Consider the following 21,389-nt stretch of genomic DNA (forward strand, 5'->3'; position numbering starts at 1 on the left):
ACTCAGGAAATCAGCCAAATCTAAACATCTTGAGATTGGGTTTGGAGTTTTAAATTTTGATAGTAAACAAGATTTTTTTATTTTTTATGTTCAGTGATTTTTTTTCCCCCCAAATGTTTCCTCACTTGACAGTAAAAACGTTTTTACTCAGCTTTGATAAATGGTGATGAATTAGGGTGAGACTTTGAAATTTTAAAGAAAAAAACCCAACAACTTTCCTTTAACAGATCCTGACGTATAGGTGACCAGCAACGCTTTCAGCTCTTCGTTTCTAAGCTATGAAAGGTTAACTCATCTCTGAAATTCAGAAGTCTGGGTATCAACACCATCCACCAATTTGGGATGCAAATAACATCTCTGCCTCAGATTATTTTGGAAATCAGCTTTGAAGTCCCACTTGGATGACAAATGGAATAGATTGGATAGAAATGCATCTCGGGATCTTCATTTGCAAGTAAATAGGTCTGAGCCATCATCTGCTCTTGAATGTACTCAATGAAAACATCCATCGTCACAGCTCCTGAAGTGCTCATCTGCATTACGGCTTAATGAAAGAGTTTTTGAGAATGGAAGTGTTTTGCTGCCAGAATGATCGTTGTGTGATAGATAGAAGAAACTAGTTTTGACTAAAAGACTTCTTAACATTCATGAGGCAGAGTCACAATAAAACTGAAGGGCTTGAATATGTTGGAGCACTGAACTGATTTGGAAGTTATTTGGAGACCTTTGTGAGTGAAAAATTTTAACCTGAGACATATCAATTCACAAAGCGCCTTCATGTGTCAGTGACAAGAGACCAAGAGCCAGACAGTGCTGCTCCTGTGGCACCGAGGTGTGATGTGATTACACTGTGTCAAAGATTGCCATCACGATTAATTATCTGGCTGGCTGCACCAACCAAAATGGTCGACCGGAGGGCCTAGTGGCTCTCTATCCCGCCTTGGGCTGCTTTTTTTCACTCCCTCGTCTGGTTGACTTCACCCTGAGTGCCTCCAGCTGACTTCCACAATATTACTGAACAAATATTATCTGATGAATCTCTTTTGTCTGTTTGTATCTGTAATGATAAAGCCTCATCACATTTCCTTTTGATGACTTTTATGGCGTAATACGTCACTCGTTGCAATACAAATTTCAGACATAAGGTTATATTGGAGCTCTAGCAATTTATATTTAAGCTTAGACATTTTTCGCTCGAGTGATGTAGCCTTGAGGCCTGCCATCAACGTCACGTTTATCCCAAAGGAAATTTGTACTCTGGGATTACAGCAAAGCTGGAAGCGAGGAAAGCTTGGCCTCAAATACACACCAGTGAGGTACATTGTTGCTCTTACATGCTCCATTATCATTAACAAAGCAGCACTGCATTTTATTTTGAGTTGATTTCCGGGAGTACTGAAATGCAGACAGCTCTGCACCTGAAAACAGTCCCTGAAATATGAACAAGTTTAGGTTTTTTTGAGGGGAAAAAAAGGCTTTAAAATGTCTAAAGACAATTTGCAGGAAAAAACAAACAAACTTAGGACTGAGCACCACAGAGAAACGAGAAACTAGTGGGAAGGGCTCTGATGCATTCTGGGTTTTGTTACAGTAACGGAAACACAGAAAAATCTAAACCCTATTCTTTACAAATACAGATTATTAAAAGATAACAAAAAATCTGCAACTGGAAATATTTTTAACATACAGTTAGGGAGAGTGCACAGAGGTTACATGAATATTGTCATTTCTGCGAGTACAAACAAAAATGCCCATGTAAGATTTGTCGATATGATTATCCCAACTGGTTTCCACAACCAGGCAAAAAAGCCCCCCCTCCTCCTCCTCCAAAAATAAATTATAGGAGAATTAAAAATTAATAAATAAATGAATGAATAAATAATAATAATGCACTTTAAAAAGGGGAACACCACAAGCCCCTCCCCCTGGAAAGACCCAGAGATAAAGGGAGGACCAGAAAGCAGGATAAAGGGAAAGGATAATAAACACTTAATCCTTTCTCTACACTCATTTAGGTCAGCTGTCTGTCAGTCAATAACCCAGGGTCCATGCAGTCCATAAGCATGTGATCCATCGACTTATTTGGCCCAATGGCATCCACGAGACTGGGCCAAGATGGATGACAGAGCAACAATAATGACTGACTCATTAAGTATTTTCAATTAGCAGCATGATGATACGGTATTGTACATACATGGGTTGTTAACCCCAACGGATATGCACAATCCATAGTAAAACATTGTTTATTAAATTGGTGTATATTGGTGACAATAAACATCTGCCACAGTGTGAATGTTTCTATTCTCCTACCTTACTGTATATAGGGCTTTCTGTGCTCCACATTCACTGTTCTCTGGCAAACAAATGAAGTGAACTCTGCAGAAGCGCGAGCCGAAAATACGTACAATCAGCTGTCACAGGAGGATTAAGCGTCGCTCTAATGCTCGAGCCACAACACTGAACTCTGCCTACATGTGAGCAGATGTGGTGCTCCTTAAATTACACTGCAGACCTAATGACCTAGATTGCTGGGTGGAAACCCTGGCTGGCTCTCAATCTCATTACTGCCTTTATATGCTGGGAGTGAATCACTGCTGCTACACTAGACTTCCGTTCTAGAGGGTCACCAGACTGCCACAATGGAAAATGCAGATTTTAACTTCCACTGAAAACAAATTTCAGTGGTTGGGTTTAAATTTTGGACAAAAAACAAACAAACAAACCAAAAAAACAACAAAAAACAAAAACAAAAAAACAGGGATTTTTTTATGATTCATTTCTGATTTTCTGCTGGTGAAATAGCTTGAAGCTGTGCTGCTCCTTTATACATTTGACATGGGATTTAAAACTTTCTCTGCTTGTTACAAAATGGAAAACCTGGATGCCTAAGAGGCAACAGGCACATCCCAGAGTTTTCCCTGACCATAGTGGCAGCTTCTCGCTTTCTTGAGCCTCGCGGATCAAGAGATTAAAATCCTTTGGGCAGGGTGTCCGATTAAATGGGTTTGATATGCTCTCTGTGCTTTCCCTTCCCCAGATACAGCTCCACCAGTCAGTAACACACAAGTCAGCAGTTAGATAGGGAGAAAATATTACCTACAATGAGGCAATCCACTATATTGTCATTGGAATAATTTTTTACCAAATGTCAAACACTGTGAAAGGTTTTTTTGCCGAAGTGCAATATTACACTTCTAAAAAAAAAAAGTTTCTTTACGAAAAGTAAAAAAAGAAAAGAAAAAAAGACCAAGCTTTTTTTTTTTTTAATTGACATTCAAGATGAATAAAGGCACAACGTATTATCTGACAAAACGTTTGGATATTGCTTTTCAATCCGTGGAAATCAATTTTTTCTCTCAAATTTTGTGAATGAGAAATGCTATTCTTCCATCACCAAAAGATCCAGCCATAAAGCCTCTTCAAAGCACAAGAATTCAACATGAACTATTAGTTAGCATGTAACTTGTTGCAATAAAGATAAATGAAACCATACGTTTTCATGGGAAAGATAAGCAATGGTGATGATAGTGTGATTGCTGTAATACGATCTAGTGGCTTTTATTTGGTGGGTTTCCTGCTGGGATAAGGGACTATTTACACAAGCCTTCATTTGTTTGCTAAGAACATAAGAAAACAAAAGTCAAATGAAGGGGGTAAGACAGTAAGAAGAGATAAGGGCAAGTTTGATACCAAAGCTAAAGATCTTTTCAGAGCTTGTGAAAAGGAATACAATTAAATTAACAACAATTAGTCTGGAAAATTGGAAGAAAAAGAGTAAGATACAGATGATGAAGATGATCACGATTACTGCACTCTACTTTCTGTAATTTTCCATTCTTGCCCTTTTGTTAACTTACTTAATTGTCTGTATAATTTGTCTAAGTTTTCGGTTAGACAAGTAAGTGCGATGCGCTCCAGACTCTAAACATGTTTTGGCACTTGAAATTCTTCTATCCTGCCAGCAACAATGCTTTAATTAGAATTATGTGCTACTTGACAGCTGTTTGGCCCCTTCCTCATTAACAGTGATTACAGCAATCCTATAATAAATGATTTAAGATCATAAGTGTGTAAAGCACTATTTTTATGCTCTGTGGTGTTTGCTAGATTTCTGGGAAATTAGTCAATTTATTCTCTCAAAATTAATTTATATGCAATGACTGAAGTGACAATGAACACGTTTATTTGGAGAGATTTAAAAAAAAAAAAGAAAAAAGAAGAGTATAGGCCTAAATATATGTGCCAATCATTAAAATATGGAAAAGTGCTAAAAGGCACGGCAGCCATAAGGTGCTATACTGTGTATGCATTGTATTGGCTTATATCCTATTAAAATGACAGTGTAGCTATAGGTAAGACTTCAAAATGACATAAGCTTTAAGGATCTGCAGATGGATAGTTGCAATAGGGGGAAAAAAAAAGAAGATGTTTAATATGCCACTTTTTTTTTTTGGGGGGGGGGGGGGGGGGGAATCGATCTTGTATAAACAACTTCATATGAGTATTGTTAGGGCCTTGGTCACCTACAGGCGTCCCTGAGGGAAGCAGCATAAACTGAGAGGGAAGAAGATGAGCCATCTCATCTAGGGTGACATGTCCATGTCTATTATAGGAATATTAAGGTGATTTTTCGTTAAGCATCTGTGCTCTGCAAACCAGGAAACGTCCATCAGTGTGATTTACGGCCTTGTCTCTGTATGTGTGTGAATGGATGTGTGCGGTCGCGATGTGTGAGTGATGCCAGCGGTGCTGACAGTCGATCTATCTGCTCAGGCCTCCAGTGTCTGCTGAGGTGCTGGAAGCAGCCGGTAGCTCCTACCGGCTGCTTCCAGCACCACGGACAGCGCCACCAGCAAGAAGCCGGTGGTTCAAACTAGAAGCAACTTTACCAAGGTAATAAGGGAGGGAGGGAGGGAGGGAGAGAGAGAGGGGGGGCGCAATTAAAAACACCCAACATCCTTTCTGTGTGTTCTCGGGCTGAATTAACCATTTTATGCTTTAAAATAACTCATCGTGCATCAGTCTCTGTAATGCGACCCGGCTGTAACAGCTCCTGGAGCCTAAAAGGTGGACTAACTGAATTTAGGGGAGCTCTCTGAACACATGACATCATCTCCCAGAAAAGGGAAGAAAAAAAAATACACCCGGGATTCAGGATTCACTGCTTGTATCTCCGATGCAAATAATACCTGGCAAAGCTAATTTCACTTTAGCGACTTACGATTATTCTTCACGTCCACTGCGTCGTTAAACGTGATGAGAAAGATGTGTCGGTCATTAAAACACAGACACAGGCTACATCTGCAACGATGTGTTCGTGTTTGACCACAGGAAAATAAGGGCTACTGTTCAAGGGCCTTCGTGGGTACAACGTGGCACTGAACCATTACTGACCTCGCTCTGATTTTTTATTTTTAGAATATTTTACTCTAATGTCCTGGCAGATCGATAATGTAAGATTCACGCAGTTGTGCGCGTGTCTGCGCGCGTAAGTGACAGCAAGCACATGGCGGCCGTTTCTAGTACAACACACTGACACACATCGGAGGCTCGACGGGGCAATAATCAGCTTGTGATTCGGGTTTCTGATGCGTCCTTGGTCTGCCCTGCGTTCATTCATCTTGTGCAGGCTCGATAGAAATCTGATGCACATCCATTATACGGCCGGTAATCATATCTACGGGGTCATAAATGAGGGCGAGAGACAGAAAAAAAGATGGAGAAAAAAACGCTGCAAGTCGATAGGCTACTTACCGGGGTTTTATCTTGCTGGCTCGGGACTCCATTGCTGTCTGATGCTGCTAATGGTTTCATAATGAAAAAATGTTCACCGGGCTAAAATCTAACATCCCGGACCTGCTCTATGCTACAGCATAGACCCTCATTTTCATCCAAAGCGACCTGCCCTTTCCCCTCCCTCAGCTGCGCCGTCTCCCTGGAAGGAGGCGGCGGCTTGTCAGTTTTGGGAGTATCCGCTGTTCCTTGGCCTGATTTGACACTCCAAACCGACACCACCTTCTGCGTTTATTCCAGCCACCCCGCTTCTTCCAACAGAAATATCTTAAAATCACCGAAAAGGAGGAGGAGGACAGAGGGGGAAAAATCCTTTTATCCAAGCGAAGAAAAACAGCCAGCGTCTTCTCTCCGCGCAATTGACAATCACATCTCCAAGCGGAGAGCAGCGGCGCGCGATAAGAACGCAGAAACAGGGGAAAAGATGGGAAAAATGGCTGACAACACTTTCACTCACGTTTACTCCCTCCGCCTTCCTTCCCTCTCTATCTCCTTCTCCCTCCCTCTCGCGAAAGTAAAGCGACACACGCGAAAACACACACGCACGCCTTTATGCACCATTAGATTATTTGAAGACCGAGACGCCTGCAGCCTCCGCTGAGGTACTGTACGTTAAACCCAGCGGTTTGTTTGTAACGGGAGCAGGGGGATGTGTGTATGTGTGTCAGTGGTGGTGGAGGAGGGGGAGGGAGGTGGTGGTGGTGGTGGAGGAAGAAGAGGAAGGGGGGTGGGGGGATAAGGACCTCCTCCCTGCCTGAGAGTGATGCTGTCAGAGCAGCCACTATGGCTGTGCTCATCTGGAGGACTTACAACACCTCAGCTCTGATAGAGAGATAGAAGAGGGTGGATGATTAAATAAAAATGAGGAAGATGGATGAAAAGCAATGTCCAAGGAGAGATAGAAGGTGATACACAGCTGAGAAGTGGGAGGAAGGCGATAAGTCCAAAAGGTAAAAAGAGGTAGAGGGAAACAGAGGGATGAAGAATTGGTTGGTAGAGAAGAGCACAGTGGAATAATGCCATTATCCCTCACTTCAGCACCAGACCATGGCTGGAGCTTGTTGGCATAGAAACGGAAAAAGGAAAGCCATTTCCTGGGTGGAGAGATGGCAGCACTTCCTCCTGAGTGTGAGAGTAAAATATGGAAAGAGAGGAAACAGTAGCATTGCTTCTCCGGAGAGGTGAAAGCATTCACAGGGGGCTCACTGCAGGAACACAGACTGGCAGCAATGATGTCACACTGTCACTCAGCTGGAATAGCCATAGCAACTGGGTGAGCACGAGCCCCCTGCACCCACCCACTCATCTACCCATCCAGCCCGCTACACACCCTCTAGGGCCTTCAGTTGCTGTGGCGACGGAGGCAGCAAGACATGCTGAAATGGAGGCAGGGAGGGGAGAGAGTGCATAAAATAGAAAAGTGGCAATAGAGTCTTCCACTTCACTCAGCTGTACTACAGCGAGCAGCAGCATCACCAATCAAACACACAACATTACATTTTGCTTTCTGAGAGGAAGAAAAGTACTTCTTATATGTGTGTGTTCAGGTGGGAGGCCATGCTTGCTACTCGCCACAAAACAACCAGGAATTAAGCTTAGAAACAACACGCAGAGCACAAAACATTAAAAGAAGAGTCGTGTCTGTTTACACGTTATCTATACTCAACAGCAGATTAAACTATAAAATCACATAGAATCTCGAATAGTAGATATACCATTTATTATCATTTATTCTTTTGGTCATTGTTCAGTTATCATATTCCTGCATTGTTGCAGGTCTCAGTCATTTTGTCACCACTGTCTGTTTTTTAGCATTTTGCAAAACTGCTGGAGGAGGATGAATCAGTTCCCTTTCGGCATCAATGCATCACTTTGTTACACAACATGAAACGAGAAATATTACTAACAAATTTATTTTTAGGCACATTAACTAAAACGGTGAACCTTTTTTGCACTTTTTTTTAACTTCACTTTAATATAATGTGTATTTTTTGGTTCTGGACTGTGGCCAAAACACAAAACATAACCTGCAGGTATCATGCAGAAGCTGTGACAGGCAGTATCTTTGGCATTTCATAGCATCACAAATGAATCAAAAATGAAGCAGGGCTTTGCTCCAGCTCTATATTATTCACATCCATAAGCAGGAATCATAATATGATTTTAGAGCCTCATACTTAAGATGGATCTAAATGGTGCAAACAACCATTTGTAAAGCCCGTGCAATATAAACTTAATTTCTGACAAAGACTAATGAACATTTGAAAATGAAACAATAACTAATCCAATAAAACCACTGACACATTATTTTTTCATGTATGCAGATAGCTGATGCTGTAGCCTTTTAGTAAAGAGTCTGGCTGCTCCGCTTCAGACAATGCTTAGAAAGCAGCGTACTACACGCTGGTTTTGGAGCTGCTCCAGTCAAAGCAATGGGGATGTGAGTGGGAGGCGGAGAGGGGGAGGGAAGCTGGAGACCCGGTATGACATCACCTCTCCTGCCCCGGAGCAATGATGTAATGTATCAAAACAACCAAAAAGCTCAGGTGCTTGGCTGTGCAGCCCAGTCATTAATGTCTCCAACAATTGCCGGCGGGGGGAGGACCAGGGCATCATTACATCACCTCGGCAACGTGGTTGCGTCTGGGGAATATCAGACCCTCCTGCCCAGCCCCCCTTGTTTAAAGCTTTCATAGCAAGCTCATTTAAAGGAACAAACAAGCCAATTAATCATTTTTTTAGTGACTAATCACAAGCTCAAGGTAAAGGGAAAGAGGCAGGTGAGCATCGATCTTGGGAGATTGTCAGAGTGACATGAAAAATGCTACTTGAAACACCAGTAATGAACTTGATCTCAATTGCAGTGTGTGCTAAATGCACGAGGTGGGTGAGGGGCCTCATCTGCCATTTGTAAACCGCCTGTGAACCCAGTCAGGCTTCAATTGTTCCATGCATTTATAGGGAAAGGCCATGTGATTGTGTTGTGCCTGCTGATATGTGGCATTAGGGCACTAAAAAACTCATTACACTGCTGGATCAAACACCCCTGCATAGACATGACACACATGCACAGCCAAGTATTTCAATGGCGATAGCAGCATAAGGCACTCATAAATCAAGCATTTTCTTGGCACCAGCAAAGCAGGATCAAATTGTTCAGTATTACAGCAACATGTAAGAAAAAAATAATGCAAGAGAAAAATGCCTTTCTTTGCCAAATCCCAGACATACATGCACAAAATCAAACCAACCAGCACTGCATGACTGAGCTGTAGTTACTCAAACTTTAATGTCATCACCTCATGATCTTTCTTTTGGGATAGTTGAAAGCAGATTGAAGACACATGGATAAAACAACATCACTGGTATTGCAGATGACTGAGCAATGGAGGATTTCACAGACATTTCTGTCCACTCAGCTGATCCCACAGTAAATCCTAGTTGTGGAGGAGTTGCCCACCCAAGAAGTTAAAAAAAAAAAAACTTTATTAACCTGATTTACTGGCACACAGTGAATTGAAGGTTGTCACCACAGACCACTAACCTCCTTTAATGCACACAAACTTATATTTTTTTTATCAGAAAAAAAAATCAGAACAATAAATATGACAGGAGTTATTCTTTTTAACAGATTACTGTGTGTACGATGCATTGTCTTTAGGACACCCTTGATGCTCTAGAAAAATCTGAAACAGACATCTTACTTAAGTACTACACCTGTTAATGTATACTTGTCTTTTTGTCTTAATTGATTTATTTGAACTAAAAAAACAAACAAAAAAAAACAACAACTTGCTGTTATGCTCATAAGATGACTAAAAAAAACTCCATAGGATCAATCAGCCACAGACACCTTATACATCAGCACTTTGTGGAAGACACACAGTGGCCATTAGAGGATCAAACTCAACATACTTTGATTTATTGATCTGTCTCTAACCTTGTTCGGTGAATTTGTAACCCCACGTGTAGAGAGAACACAGCGCATTAATCCTTGATGCCAGTCCCATTACGCTGGCTCTAAATAACTTTGTTAGAACGCAAAAGATGATCTAATAAAGAGACTCCATTTTCATACTTGCTACAGCCCGAGGGATCATTTCATTTTTCAAGCTGTTATCACCTCCACGCTGCTCTGAAAATAATTTGACAGAAACTCAGGCAACCAGGCACATCTGAAAGATTACACTTGTAGGTTCACGGGGGCATAACATCTGTTGTGCCCGTGCACCTGCTACAAGGTGCATAAATAGGAAAAGTGAATCAAAAGACATGTTTTCAGAGAATAAGCAACAAAGTGAGATAGTTTCCAAATGAGTGACAGGTTGATCAGTGACTAGAGGTTTCCGGATCAAGTTAACGACTGACTGTAGAAGCGAATGAACTGGAAGTCGTTAGCACTGAATGCTGTCGGAGCGAGCCGAATTATGTGGTTTTAGTGTCACAGTTACAACTGCATGTGTCGACTCATTCTTAATCAGTGGAAAGAAAAGGAAATCTTTAACCACAAAAGTTCAAATGCACCTGAAAAGCTAAAACTATACAATTAACAACTGATGGACACCATCAACTCATTATCAGTAAAATCCCAAATGCAGCATACAACGCTATTAGGATCAGCTAAATTCAAGATATTCATAGGGTCTTTATGTACCAATTAGCAAAAATATTCAAATCAATCAGTGTTCACCTGGATAGGATGGATCAGATGGATGGACTGGCATTCATGTGGATATTAACTTGACAGTCTATAACATCATAAAGCCTTTGCAGACCAAGCTCACACCCTGATGGCAATGACGTCAAACTTGTTTCTCCAGGGACAATGAATTCTGCCACACCACAAACACTGTTTAGAAATGAGTAGAAGGAACATGACCAAGACCAAGGTGTTGGCGCAGGGCTGTTAAACTCCCACTATCTTATCAAACATCCCTGCAAAATGCGGTGACTGGCACTGGCCAAACAAAGATGAAGCTGACAGGAATCCGATTAGCTTTGGAAGTATTTAGTCATAAGAAAAGACTATCAATATTCCTTCTATGGAGACCATCAATGTTTGCACATTTTTCCAAAACAATCCATCCAAGAGCAGTTAAGATATTTCAGTCTATACCAATATGATGGACAAACAATCTGGCTGACACTGACGTTAATTGGGCTGAGAATTTACCGTGAGATCTTCAGTAGACCTGCAAACTGTAGCAGATGATACAAATCACATTTGTACAACTACCTTCACTGTGAAAACTATCCTAACAATTTCAATCTGTTGATGAGTTAGAGGGAAGAGTGCACAATGACTAGTTAATAGAACCTTAATGAGACACATGGTCATTATGTCAGGATTTAAAACCGGCTTCATACTTTAAATTGCTGGAAAGTGTGCAGAGTCAGATACAAATGGATTAATTGTCCGTATGGAATTTAATGCACCTTCTGAATTACCTTTTAGATTTCAACACTTCATTGCCTTTTACAAATTTACATAAGAAGATATTACCTTATGCAAGTTCTATTCTTCAATTTTATTGACGGATCATGGTTCATATCAGTATCAATTCAGTACCACTGACATTTCAATATGAGGAGTTTCAATAAAAGGCTGATTTCATGTCTGTATGCAGGTCTGTCATTTCAAACAGAGCCAAGAAAAATAACACTAAAACACAATCATCACATTCCCACTTTCTCAGCTTTTTGACAGCTTTAGGGAACTTTGAGAAATGAGTTGGTGAGATAAGTTGTCATTTTACCCCTTATTTACCCGGTCACTACAGTAAACAAATCTAACATTTGTTTCTAATTGTTTGGAGAGATTTTGATCAAATTTAAGTGATAAACACCATTAAAAAGACGCCCAGAGTACCATGTTATCATCGCCGTGCAGGCTCATTACCATTGAAATAAATGTCATCTGTCAAGCCTTTTGAAAATACTCAACTTTCAAAAAAGGTCTTTGAATGTCAAAACTGACATGAAAAGCACATCAAATGTCAGTAAGCGTGTTCTAGCACACTGGTTGAGAAATGAGGCGCAGCCTGTAAATGAGTACTTGATTTTGTTCACTTGCACGAGGCAGCGTTTCAGCTGTATTATCAGGTCTGAACTCTCCCAAAATATCTGCTCTATTTCCATCAAAGCATAATGTTTGATATTTGGCTATTAATAACTATAAACACTGATTGTGTCTCTGTAGTCCATGCTGGGAAAAGAGGCGTGGGTGTTTCATTTCAAAGAAACAAAGGAAACTTAAGCTGCAGCTGTAAATGAAAATGCATATTTATTACATTACATATATACATGTATAACACTACAGAAAATAAAAGGGATGATCATTTCCTTCAGCAATGACCATAATCAAGAGACTGTTGAGATTTTAATTACTTTAAAATAAGCAGAACCTTTGGGGCTGAAGCGGTGTGCTGAATAATCAGCTGCTCAGAGAATAAACTGGAAACGAGGATTTATTATTTGTTTCAGGTTAAAACAATTATTTGCTAGTGTACCAAGTTTATTATATAACTCATAACATTATCTGTCTATATTTTTTAAAATCTGACAACATATATCTTCAATATTATGACTGATCTGTATATTTTATGGCCCAAATGATGACTGAATCAATAATTGATAAAGAACATAATTAAGTCAGGAAGGAGATAAGTGTAGGAAACTGTTTCTCTACTCCTTGGTGTAGTGCCTATACAATGCCTATTTCGACACCGGGGCTTTTGTGTCCCTGCACAGCTGAAGCGGAGCAGGTTGTCACAAAGGACAGCTCTAAAAATAGGAGCTCGGCTTTTCTGCGGCCAAAAGTGGCAGGTTTTGTTCTCTCTGCATTTATCAGCAAGTCTGACTGCTCAACACTTTGAGCCCTGATCTTTTCAACCTCTTTGTCATAATCCATCTCTGCTTAAACACTGCAGGACTCTGTGATGAAATACTGAGATATGGTATATACCCTTCCTCACCTATTGGTAATGCTATGTTTGTACACTTTGCGCTGCATAATCTGCTCTTTTAGAGGTTAGATAGGTCTCGAAATGGCTGTTTTACACTTTTCAAAGCCATCATGATCGAGCAATCCAGCAGCAATGGCAAGACCAACCAGAACCACACCCACACAGCAGGAATAATAATCCAAAATTTGATCATGCTGATGTTGTGATAATTCAATTGGAGTGTGTGTGGTGCAGACTTCACCCTTTATCAGCCTTCATGCCAGGAAGTCGATGTATTTATTAAGGAAGTCTACTACTACCTACAGATATGAGGGAAGAGACGCAGATAAAACCACCAGGAGAAGCACAAACACAGACATCTAGAACACACAGACAGAAGAAGAAACACACCCACACTAGGAAACAAGACATAACACTGTTAACAGATACGGTACCTGGGGTTTATTGCATTCCTGGAAGCCGGGTTAAGGAGAGCGCCGTGGAAAAAGGAGAAAAGATCAAAGTTATCAAACATGTCACTTGCTAGTCGAGTGAGAAAAAAAAGTTGGTAAAAGCTCCACGGCTATCTATAAATCAACCATTTTCAAGTTTCTATTGTTCTGTTACTTGACAGTTTTTCTATATGATTAAATTCTATTATGACAAGAGTTCCCATGTTAAGGCAGATAACTTCAGCCAAAGTGTATCTCCTCTGAAAACAAAGATGATATCGACCTACATGGCAAAATCTTTCATTGGTCCAGGACTCGACAGCCCAATTCATCTTCAAGGTGAAAATATAACTTTTCTCTGTACTCTTAGACAAGGACTGTTATAAAGAACACACATTCACTTGCATCATTATTCTGCCTTGCACACACATACCTCAGCATGCCTGTAGACTACTGAACAGATCACTTCCAACTGCTGGGTTTTTTTCCTTACCACTGCAGGCTAATTTGGATCTCTAAGCAGACAATAAGACTCACTGGGTTTTCTTTAAAAATTGCATTTGCTAACCATGCAGCACTCAGTACAGCAGCTTATCTGTGAAGCAAGCTTAGCACAGGCAGGAATAGGACCACATTTTTCGAAAACCAATACAGGCATTCACTCTCTCACACAGAGTTAGGAGAGGTTGACAGCACACTCATGTTTGTTCAATAAATATCAAGCTCCAGCTGATTACCTGGATTAGAACAGCTCTAGTATAAAGACCGGAAACGAGGATAAGGGCAACCTGGTGCAATAAAGCTACACATTGTTGTCCACACACTTGGGTTATTGTAAGGATTAAACAAGATGTGATGCAATAATGGATGAGCTTTAGGAGTGGTGGTAGGAGGACTTATTACATTTGAACAGTGCTAGCAGTTTCTCTTGTTGCCAGTGTTTACGCTAAACTATGCCAGGCTAAGCTAAGCTAACTGCTAGCTTGGTCCAGCCTCTTAAATATTGTAGAGGGACGAGTCTGTACACCAAAGTCACCAAAATACAATATTATGACCTATGAAGAAGACCTGAAAGAAAAAAAAAAAATTAAGTCACATCAAAAAAGCTTTTATTGTTGTTTCTTTTTTAAACCTGCCATCCACAAAGTGCACCGATGACATATGGGCCATCTGTAGAATCTCCCATATATCATTTTCTGAAGTGCTTCTGAAGATCAATACATCTCGGAGAAACTGATAACATCCTCACACAAACTTCTTCAGTGTGTAATGCAATATTTTTGTTCAACACCTTAAATTAAAGCTGAGAGTCGTCTGCCCTTCAACTGCAACTCGAATTTCTCACTTCACGTCTGCTGTGGTGCGGAAAATGTGAAAACTGCGTCACTGCTTAAATATTCCTGGGCCTCACTGTACATCTTAAAGCGGTCAGTGGATGAGTGAGCAATGTCACTGTCAAGGACACTCCAACAGAGCACATGATTGCTGATGGACACATTGGCTGTTTGGGATTAAACCTGCGACCTTCTGATTATAGGGCGGCCTTGCTAACCACCAGGGCTCCTTGGTGGAGAAAAGGAGTAAAAGGAGTATTGATTGCCTGCCTCCTGCTGCTTGTGTAATTATAGAACATCTGTTTGGGGCCTTGGATGTCCTGCTGGACACCAAGTAAACCCAGAGGAAGGAATATTATTCATCCACACAGAGAGTCTGGGGTGTCTACAGGGGGTCTGAGGAGTTTTATTGGAAGGGGGGGGGGGACAGATGGTAATATGTTTAAAATCTGTAATGGATAAAATCGGCAGCGTGGTAAACACAAAGCCTTAACAGGAGCCACATTGACATTTCATTTCAGAGTGAGTGACAGAATCTGCACAAAGACCTCTAGCAAGTGCCTGAGTGAGAGATCAGAGACACAATCTGTGTGTGCATGTCGGTATGTGTGTGCGTCAGGTCGACAGCAAAAATGGCTGTTGATATTAGCGGAAGAGATGGAGCGTGTGAGATTAAGTGCAAAATGGAGAGCGACTGAGAAATGGAGATTGTGAGCATTTGCTACAGAGAATATATAAAGATCAAGTGTGTGCGTGTATATATGTGTGTGTGTTTTCATTCTGAACAAGGCACACAAGTGTCAACTCACTGCTCTGAGCACGCAGGAGGCATGTGTTGAATCCTAAACACGGCCCTCTTTCACTGCCCCGATTCATCTCTAAAAGCAGAAATGTGTTTTTATATATCTGCCTCCATCGATTTAAATAACAGAACTGTCTGCAGAGTGTCTAATGATGGAAACTTGAATTTTCAGAGGAGCTTTTCAGATGAGAACACTGACTGCATATAACTTTACATTTCCCGTACCAAACTACAGGAATGAGAGCATGACTCCGTTTTGATATGTAGCCTTACATCATACCTTTAATCAAAAGCTTTTAAAGGTACCCTGCAGAAGAAAAAAGTGTGGTCACTAAGTCTGACAGTAAATCAGAACAGTACTTAGAAAGGAAGCCCAAACTGCCATCTTTCACCATAGAAATACTGCAAAGGGCAGTCCGTTTCTCTACCTGCAGGAAGATGAATTACTAACGCCAGCCGACACACGGCGTCTGCATTGAAGCAATGCAAGTTTGAAATGTGGTTTTAGAACTCCAAAGGTGTTTGGTGTAGTGCTCATAAAAATATCGTCGACAACTTCTCATGTCAGACTCAGACTACACAAGAAATATGTTCATAACAGATATTTATACCTGCAGAATACACAGTGCCTCGACTAATCACGACTTCCATCGTTCATTGTCTGTTGCTGACTGCCGTCTTTTATGGCATCAGCGGACGATAACAAACAAAACTGTGCATGATGCTGGCAGTTCAACCAAGCAAACATTTCGCTTTCACGTTGCCATTTTTTTAAACTGTTGTCTTGTTAAGATTAAAACAAGTACAACTGTACAAGCTCTGTAATAGTGTGGCGTATTTTCCACCTACACCATCAATTATTAGTAGAAACAATTTTCCAGGTTGTAAAAATAATAGAGCCAAATAAAGCTGTGCAGGCAGATTTCAAATTAAGATCTTCCTGTGCCAGAGCCAAGCCAATTATGTGTGAAATCTGGCCACAAAAACACAAGATTAATATCATATGGGCTTCTTTACATCAACTTATAGATATGACCAGTCCTAAATGCACATATTTCCCAATTAATATGTCTAGCATTTAACAGCTTCTGCGTCGCAAATATATGCAGATGAGAAAAAAAGATGGCACTTATTCTGATGATTCATCTATTTAAGTGATTCATTTTAAACTGACCCCTTTTAGTCTAACACTTATTCTTTGCACAGACTAAAACAGCAGCTCTAGTCATCTGTGCTCTCTGAAACAAGACATACAAGTTCACTTCCCCAACAGTAAATTAAACAATTCTGTTTTTTATTTTAAATGCATGCTGTACATCTTTGTATTTCCATTTAATTCCAAGGCACGCTGTATGGAATTGCATAAAGTGTAGCAAACAAACCAGTTAATGAGATCATTTAAAGGAGCAGTTGCATATCTTCCACGGAATGTCAATCCCAAATAAGTCATCCAAATGATAAATGGGGTCCAAACAGGTCCAAATGAAGCCATTAATTTAAAGCGTTCTGAAACTATCTAAATCTACTTGATCAAGGATTTGTACTTTCTTTGAACTCAGAAAATCAAATAATCTTCTCTTCATACAGATGATAGCTCTACTTCAGACTGTGGGGGAGAGTGGGGTCTGCATGGAAGTGTCAGCTCTCCCACTGGGAGTTCCACTACAGGGTTAGCATTACTTTTATATTTTAGCTATGAAGCCGGCACTCTGAAGAGCAACTTACAGTGGAATGTCCAGGTTGTTGTAGAGGGGTCAGAGAAGCTCACACAGATTCTGTCTGCAGACGCTGTGTGACCTGTGGCCAGATCCTACTCATCATTCTGAGGCCTGAGCACTAAACGCTCACAGATTTAATCAATGTACCAGGTAAATGGCTGAAGCAAGAGGATGCAGGGGCTCATGTAACATAAATACAGGAATCAGTTAACACTTTGCAGCATATGTGGTGTTTCCTTGATCATAGAAAAAAAAACTTAAGCAAAGATTTAATGGGTTGATAATTAAAAAAAATTCTCCAGATTTCATAGAAACTGAATGTTAGGACTGGCTGCTCCTGCCATAGTTATCCTTTCCCTCTGGACTTGAACAGGACTATGAAATCCACTTCATTCTGTTGAACACTGTCCAACATTGGGAAAAATGTACAAACATGGGCCAGAATGCCTGATTTTTCATAGACGAGATGATTTGACGCTTTCAGCGGGAACACGCCTTCGTTTGTCAGTGTAAAGACTGGGAACGAGCCAATCTGTCACTAATAACGAAGGATACTTATCCTACTGGGAAAGCATTAGCTATTTCAGGATCTAATGCAGCACCAAGGACAGTGGCTGGGATTGGCACAGAACATCTCATCATGCACATTGAAATACGAAAATAGAGATTAATGATGAAGTTTACAAAACATAAATGATGTGAGGAGAGTGAACGGGCAATGTGAACGGACCTCTAAATTTGTTCCTTCTGATAATTTTTTGCCAATGAACCAAAACTATTTTATCAAATACTAAAAATTCCTCAACTCTCGAGATGACATTTTCAAGTACTTCCAAAAAAACAAAAAAAAAAAACAAAAAACCCACAAATGCAGCACATCAACAACATAGTAGCTCATCTGGCCCACGATCCATCACTGTTCACATATAATTGTAATGTGTGAAAAACAGAAAGAAAGTGATAAGTTTTGTTGTTATTGGTTGGTTGTATTGCACAAACTAATGAGAATTAAAATCCACTGAGAAGTCAGAGAGGCTCAAACATTCATATAGATATGTATTAATCTTGTTTCACTAAAATCTGACCAATACCTTAAGACAAGGAGCGATTCTTGTGAATTGTGAAGGCGTAGACTGATGGGCAGCTCGTAATCATCGTCTTCACACTGGAAAAGCTATGACTAACAATGTTTGGAACCATTGCATAAGAACAGAATACGCGACTCATGAGTTATCAAAACATTCCAATTAAGATAATTTCTTGTTTGACAAATCATTAAAGCTCTAAAGATAAGAGTTTACAAAGTCAAATACTGTGAAAATGGCTAATAACCAATGTTCAAATGTAAAGGACTAATCGATTTGGCTGTTTTACAACTTAGTTTATGAACTGGTGGTGAGACAAACAGGTAGTTTAAAGCCACATTAGGCTACCTTCAGTTTTACAATTTACGAACAAACCTACGGAAAAATAAGTCAGTTAACTTATCAAGTATAAGCAGAATCAGCTCAGCAATCAACAGATTAGTTTTCATTCTTCTCCTAGAAGCAGTTTACCTTCTGAGGTTTTTGTACTTGGTTCCATATTTGCCTTCATAGCAGTGACTAAGCTGAATGAAGAAAAAGAAAAAAGAAAAAAAAACCTTGCCTGCTGGAGCGATATCCTGTCTTCAATCCCAAGTTTTTCCTCAGTGCATTTCTCACCTCTTAAAAGCGCCTCGGGGAAGGAGAGAGGAAAATCTGAGCGGTGTCTGGCATTCTAAATTCTGGAGATTAGCTTGCTATGTCAGCTTAGCATCCGCCCAGATTCAGCTTCTCTGTCACTCCACACCCCTCCACCCCTCTGTCAGCAGCAGCAGCAGCAGCAGCGGCGGCAGCATGCTGCACTCTTGTTAACTTAGCTCCCTTCCCTACTGTACTTCTAAGTGCACTCGAGCACAGCCCATCTGGGACTGCTGGTTGCCATAGCACCCGGTCCATCCTTCCCACAGGAGCGGTACTAGAGTGAGGAGAGTTGGGTATGTGACAGGAGACGTCGGGCCATGAGAAAGTTCAGTGCAGTCTTTTGAATCAAAAACACTGCGCGTCTATATTTAGGATACTGGGTGGGGCTGGATGGAGGCAGGAAGACTACTTTGCCGCATTTTCCCATTTGGAGCTCGATTGTTTCACAGCAATACAAGTTCAAAAAAACAAAAACGAAACTGGTACACTGACAGAACGCCCGGGGGAGTGTCAGGAATGAAGGGAATGCAGTGAAATTGTGCAGAACAGGTAAAACTGTGTGCAGCAACTGCATGCTGGGTATTTGCATCATTAGTGTGAAAATGCTTCACTTCCTATTCCCAGGGAAAGAAAGCATGAAGGGGAGAAGGCATGGTGCAACACAATGGGCAAACTTAGTCCTCTGCTGTCAAATCGCCTCAGATGGGTAAATTCAATACTATATGGTACAGTAATTAGATCAGACTTCTTCAAAAAGTCAGCGTTGCAAACAACATTTCTCCTTTAAGCAATTAGCAATGGAAGAAAATGTGTAGTTTGAAACAAGCCCTTCTGTTTAGCATGTAGTCTTCCATTTTCTCTCCTTGTACAGTGCAATAACTAAGAAAACGATCTTAATGTTTTTATTACGAACAGCCGTTCTGTGCAACACCAAATGTGCTGGAAAATTTATATTGTGTGGAAAAATATTAAAGGGTGAGTACAATGCTAAATGGTAACATTTGAAACTTCATGCAGGTCACAGGAAGCAAAATTGATTGATGAAGGGTAGAAACCTATCCCAGCTACACTGCCTAACAAAAGTATTGGACCACACCTCTTAACCTGCAGAGCTTCAAACCTTCTCTGGCATTAACATCAGTGTGCTTCATGGAGCAGGTCTCCATGATCAAGCAGCTCCTGTGGCTATATTGTGTAGGCAGCCAGTACTATTGCTTGTATAGTCTATGTAATAAGCAACAGATTTGTGATCTTTACCAGTTTGTCACACAGTTTATTGCCATATTATCATAAACAGACTGGAATTGCCAGCTTTACCCTTTTCAATCACAAACTGATAGACTGACGAGCAGGCTGACGGGATCTTATCTGTATCTTGATGGACCAAAGTCGCTTTGAGGACGGTCACCAATTGTGAGCAGTAGCAGACCTAGTGTCCATCTCTCAAGCAAATATTTCAAAGGGAACAACATTGTATCACATCTGTGTTTTAAAGTCTCCAGCCACTCTTTTCCATAGTGAGAGTGTAACAAAGGCATAGCCACTGACTCAACCGCTAATGTTTGCTCTGAGATTCAGGTGTTTTATGCTTGTAGCAGTTAGCCTTGAACTGCTAGTTTACCAATGTAAAACTCATTTAATTCCCTCTTCAGTAAAGTATCTCCAATGTTTTTTGTTCAGCTTGTTTCAACAAGGTAAAAAACAGCTCATGATGCTTTACAAACTATAATGATGCTTAGATTCACCAGCAAACATGACAACTTAAAATTATTGATGTAAAATGTGGATCTTACCTGGAAACCAAACCTTTTATAAGTTATCAATGTGCACAAAATATATGATGTGTGACAGCACAAACAAACAGTCTGAAGACGACAGGTACAGCACAGATAAACTGTGATGCTCAAAAAAACCAAACTACAGAAGCGTTTATCAAGAGAGGACTAAGGAACAGACAAAAGCCAGAAAGAGCTGTAAACATCACACAAAACATTGCAGCCACTCTATTCTATTTTACCAAGAAAGGTTAAAATAATTAAACTCTACAAGGAGTAGAGGGAGACTAAAAAACAAGCTTGAAGTGCACTCAATGAAGACAAGAGCAACCTTCTCCAGGAAATAAGACATCACAGTACACCCAGCTACAACCAAGGGTCAGCAAAGGGCCTCAAACAGAGTGAACACACTAATTTTCAGCTAGTATCCGAAGCAGAAACACAACAGGTTTGGAAGAAGGAGCTCGACACACAAACAGAGCATAACACAGTGATAGAGCAACGCTGATACCGCCTCCGGAGCGCGCAGCGATCTGCCACAGCGAGGGTAAACAACAACAAAACTGTAGCGCAGGATGCAACTCACCGTGTGGTACCCGCGGGCTATGGGTGGCTTTCCTGTAGGGTACGGATCCACTGTGTCGATGATTGTTTGTCTCTCCCCTTTCTGGTTGATCTTCCGAAAGCGCCGACGGGACTGTCTGTGCGAGGCTTGTCGCTGAAAGTACTCCTCATTTTCATCCATATAGTCCACCTGGAAATGATAGAAAGGGAGGGAGATGGAGATGAGGGGAGTGACAGTCTTCGTCTTCATTCACGCCCCCTCCCGAATCCCCCACCTCCCTTC

The 21,389-nt window shown here is 40.8% G+C and overlaps 1 protein-coding gene across 16 annotated transcripts in view; it reads right to left on the bottom strand.

The window, feature by feature from the left end:
• The window catches only part of rapgef2b (Rap guanine nucleotide exchange factor 2b), a 105,064-nt gene that overhangs the window by 25,266 nt on the left and 58,409 nt on the right, over positions 1–21,389 (bottom strand). For 10 of the 16 annotated variants that reach the window (XM_086259670.1, XM_086259660.1, XM_086259688.1 and 7 more), the window contains 2 exons: positions 21,129–21,296; positions 13,193–13,210 (listed from right to left, as the gene is read on the bottom strand). In XM_086259670.1, the coding sequence (XP_086115796.1) occupies positions 13,193–13,210; positions 21,129–21,296 (186 nt within the window). Of the gene's footprint in view, positions 1–5,754; positions 6,388–13,192; positions 13,211–21,128; positions 21,297–21,389 lie in introns of those variants that run through there. The other 6 variants (XM_086259705.1, XM_086259652.1, XM_086259644.1 and 3 more) reach the window with 3 other exon arrangements.

Source organism: Aulonocara sp. 'chitande type north' Nkhata Bay, linkage group LG2, assembly GCF_057382095.1.
Source record: "Aulonocara sp. 'chitande type north' Nkhata Bay isolate Kocher_YH1m ecotype deep benthic linkage group LG2, A_spYH_male_GT1.1, whole genome shotgun sequence".
Classification (NCBI taxonomy): domain Eukaryota; kingdom Metazoa; phylum Chordata; class Actinopteri; order Cichliformes; family Cichlidae; genus Aulonocara; species Aulonocara sp. 'chitande type north' Nkhata Bay.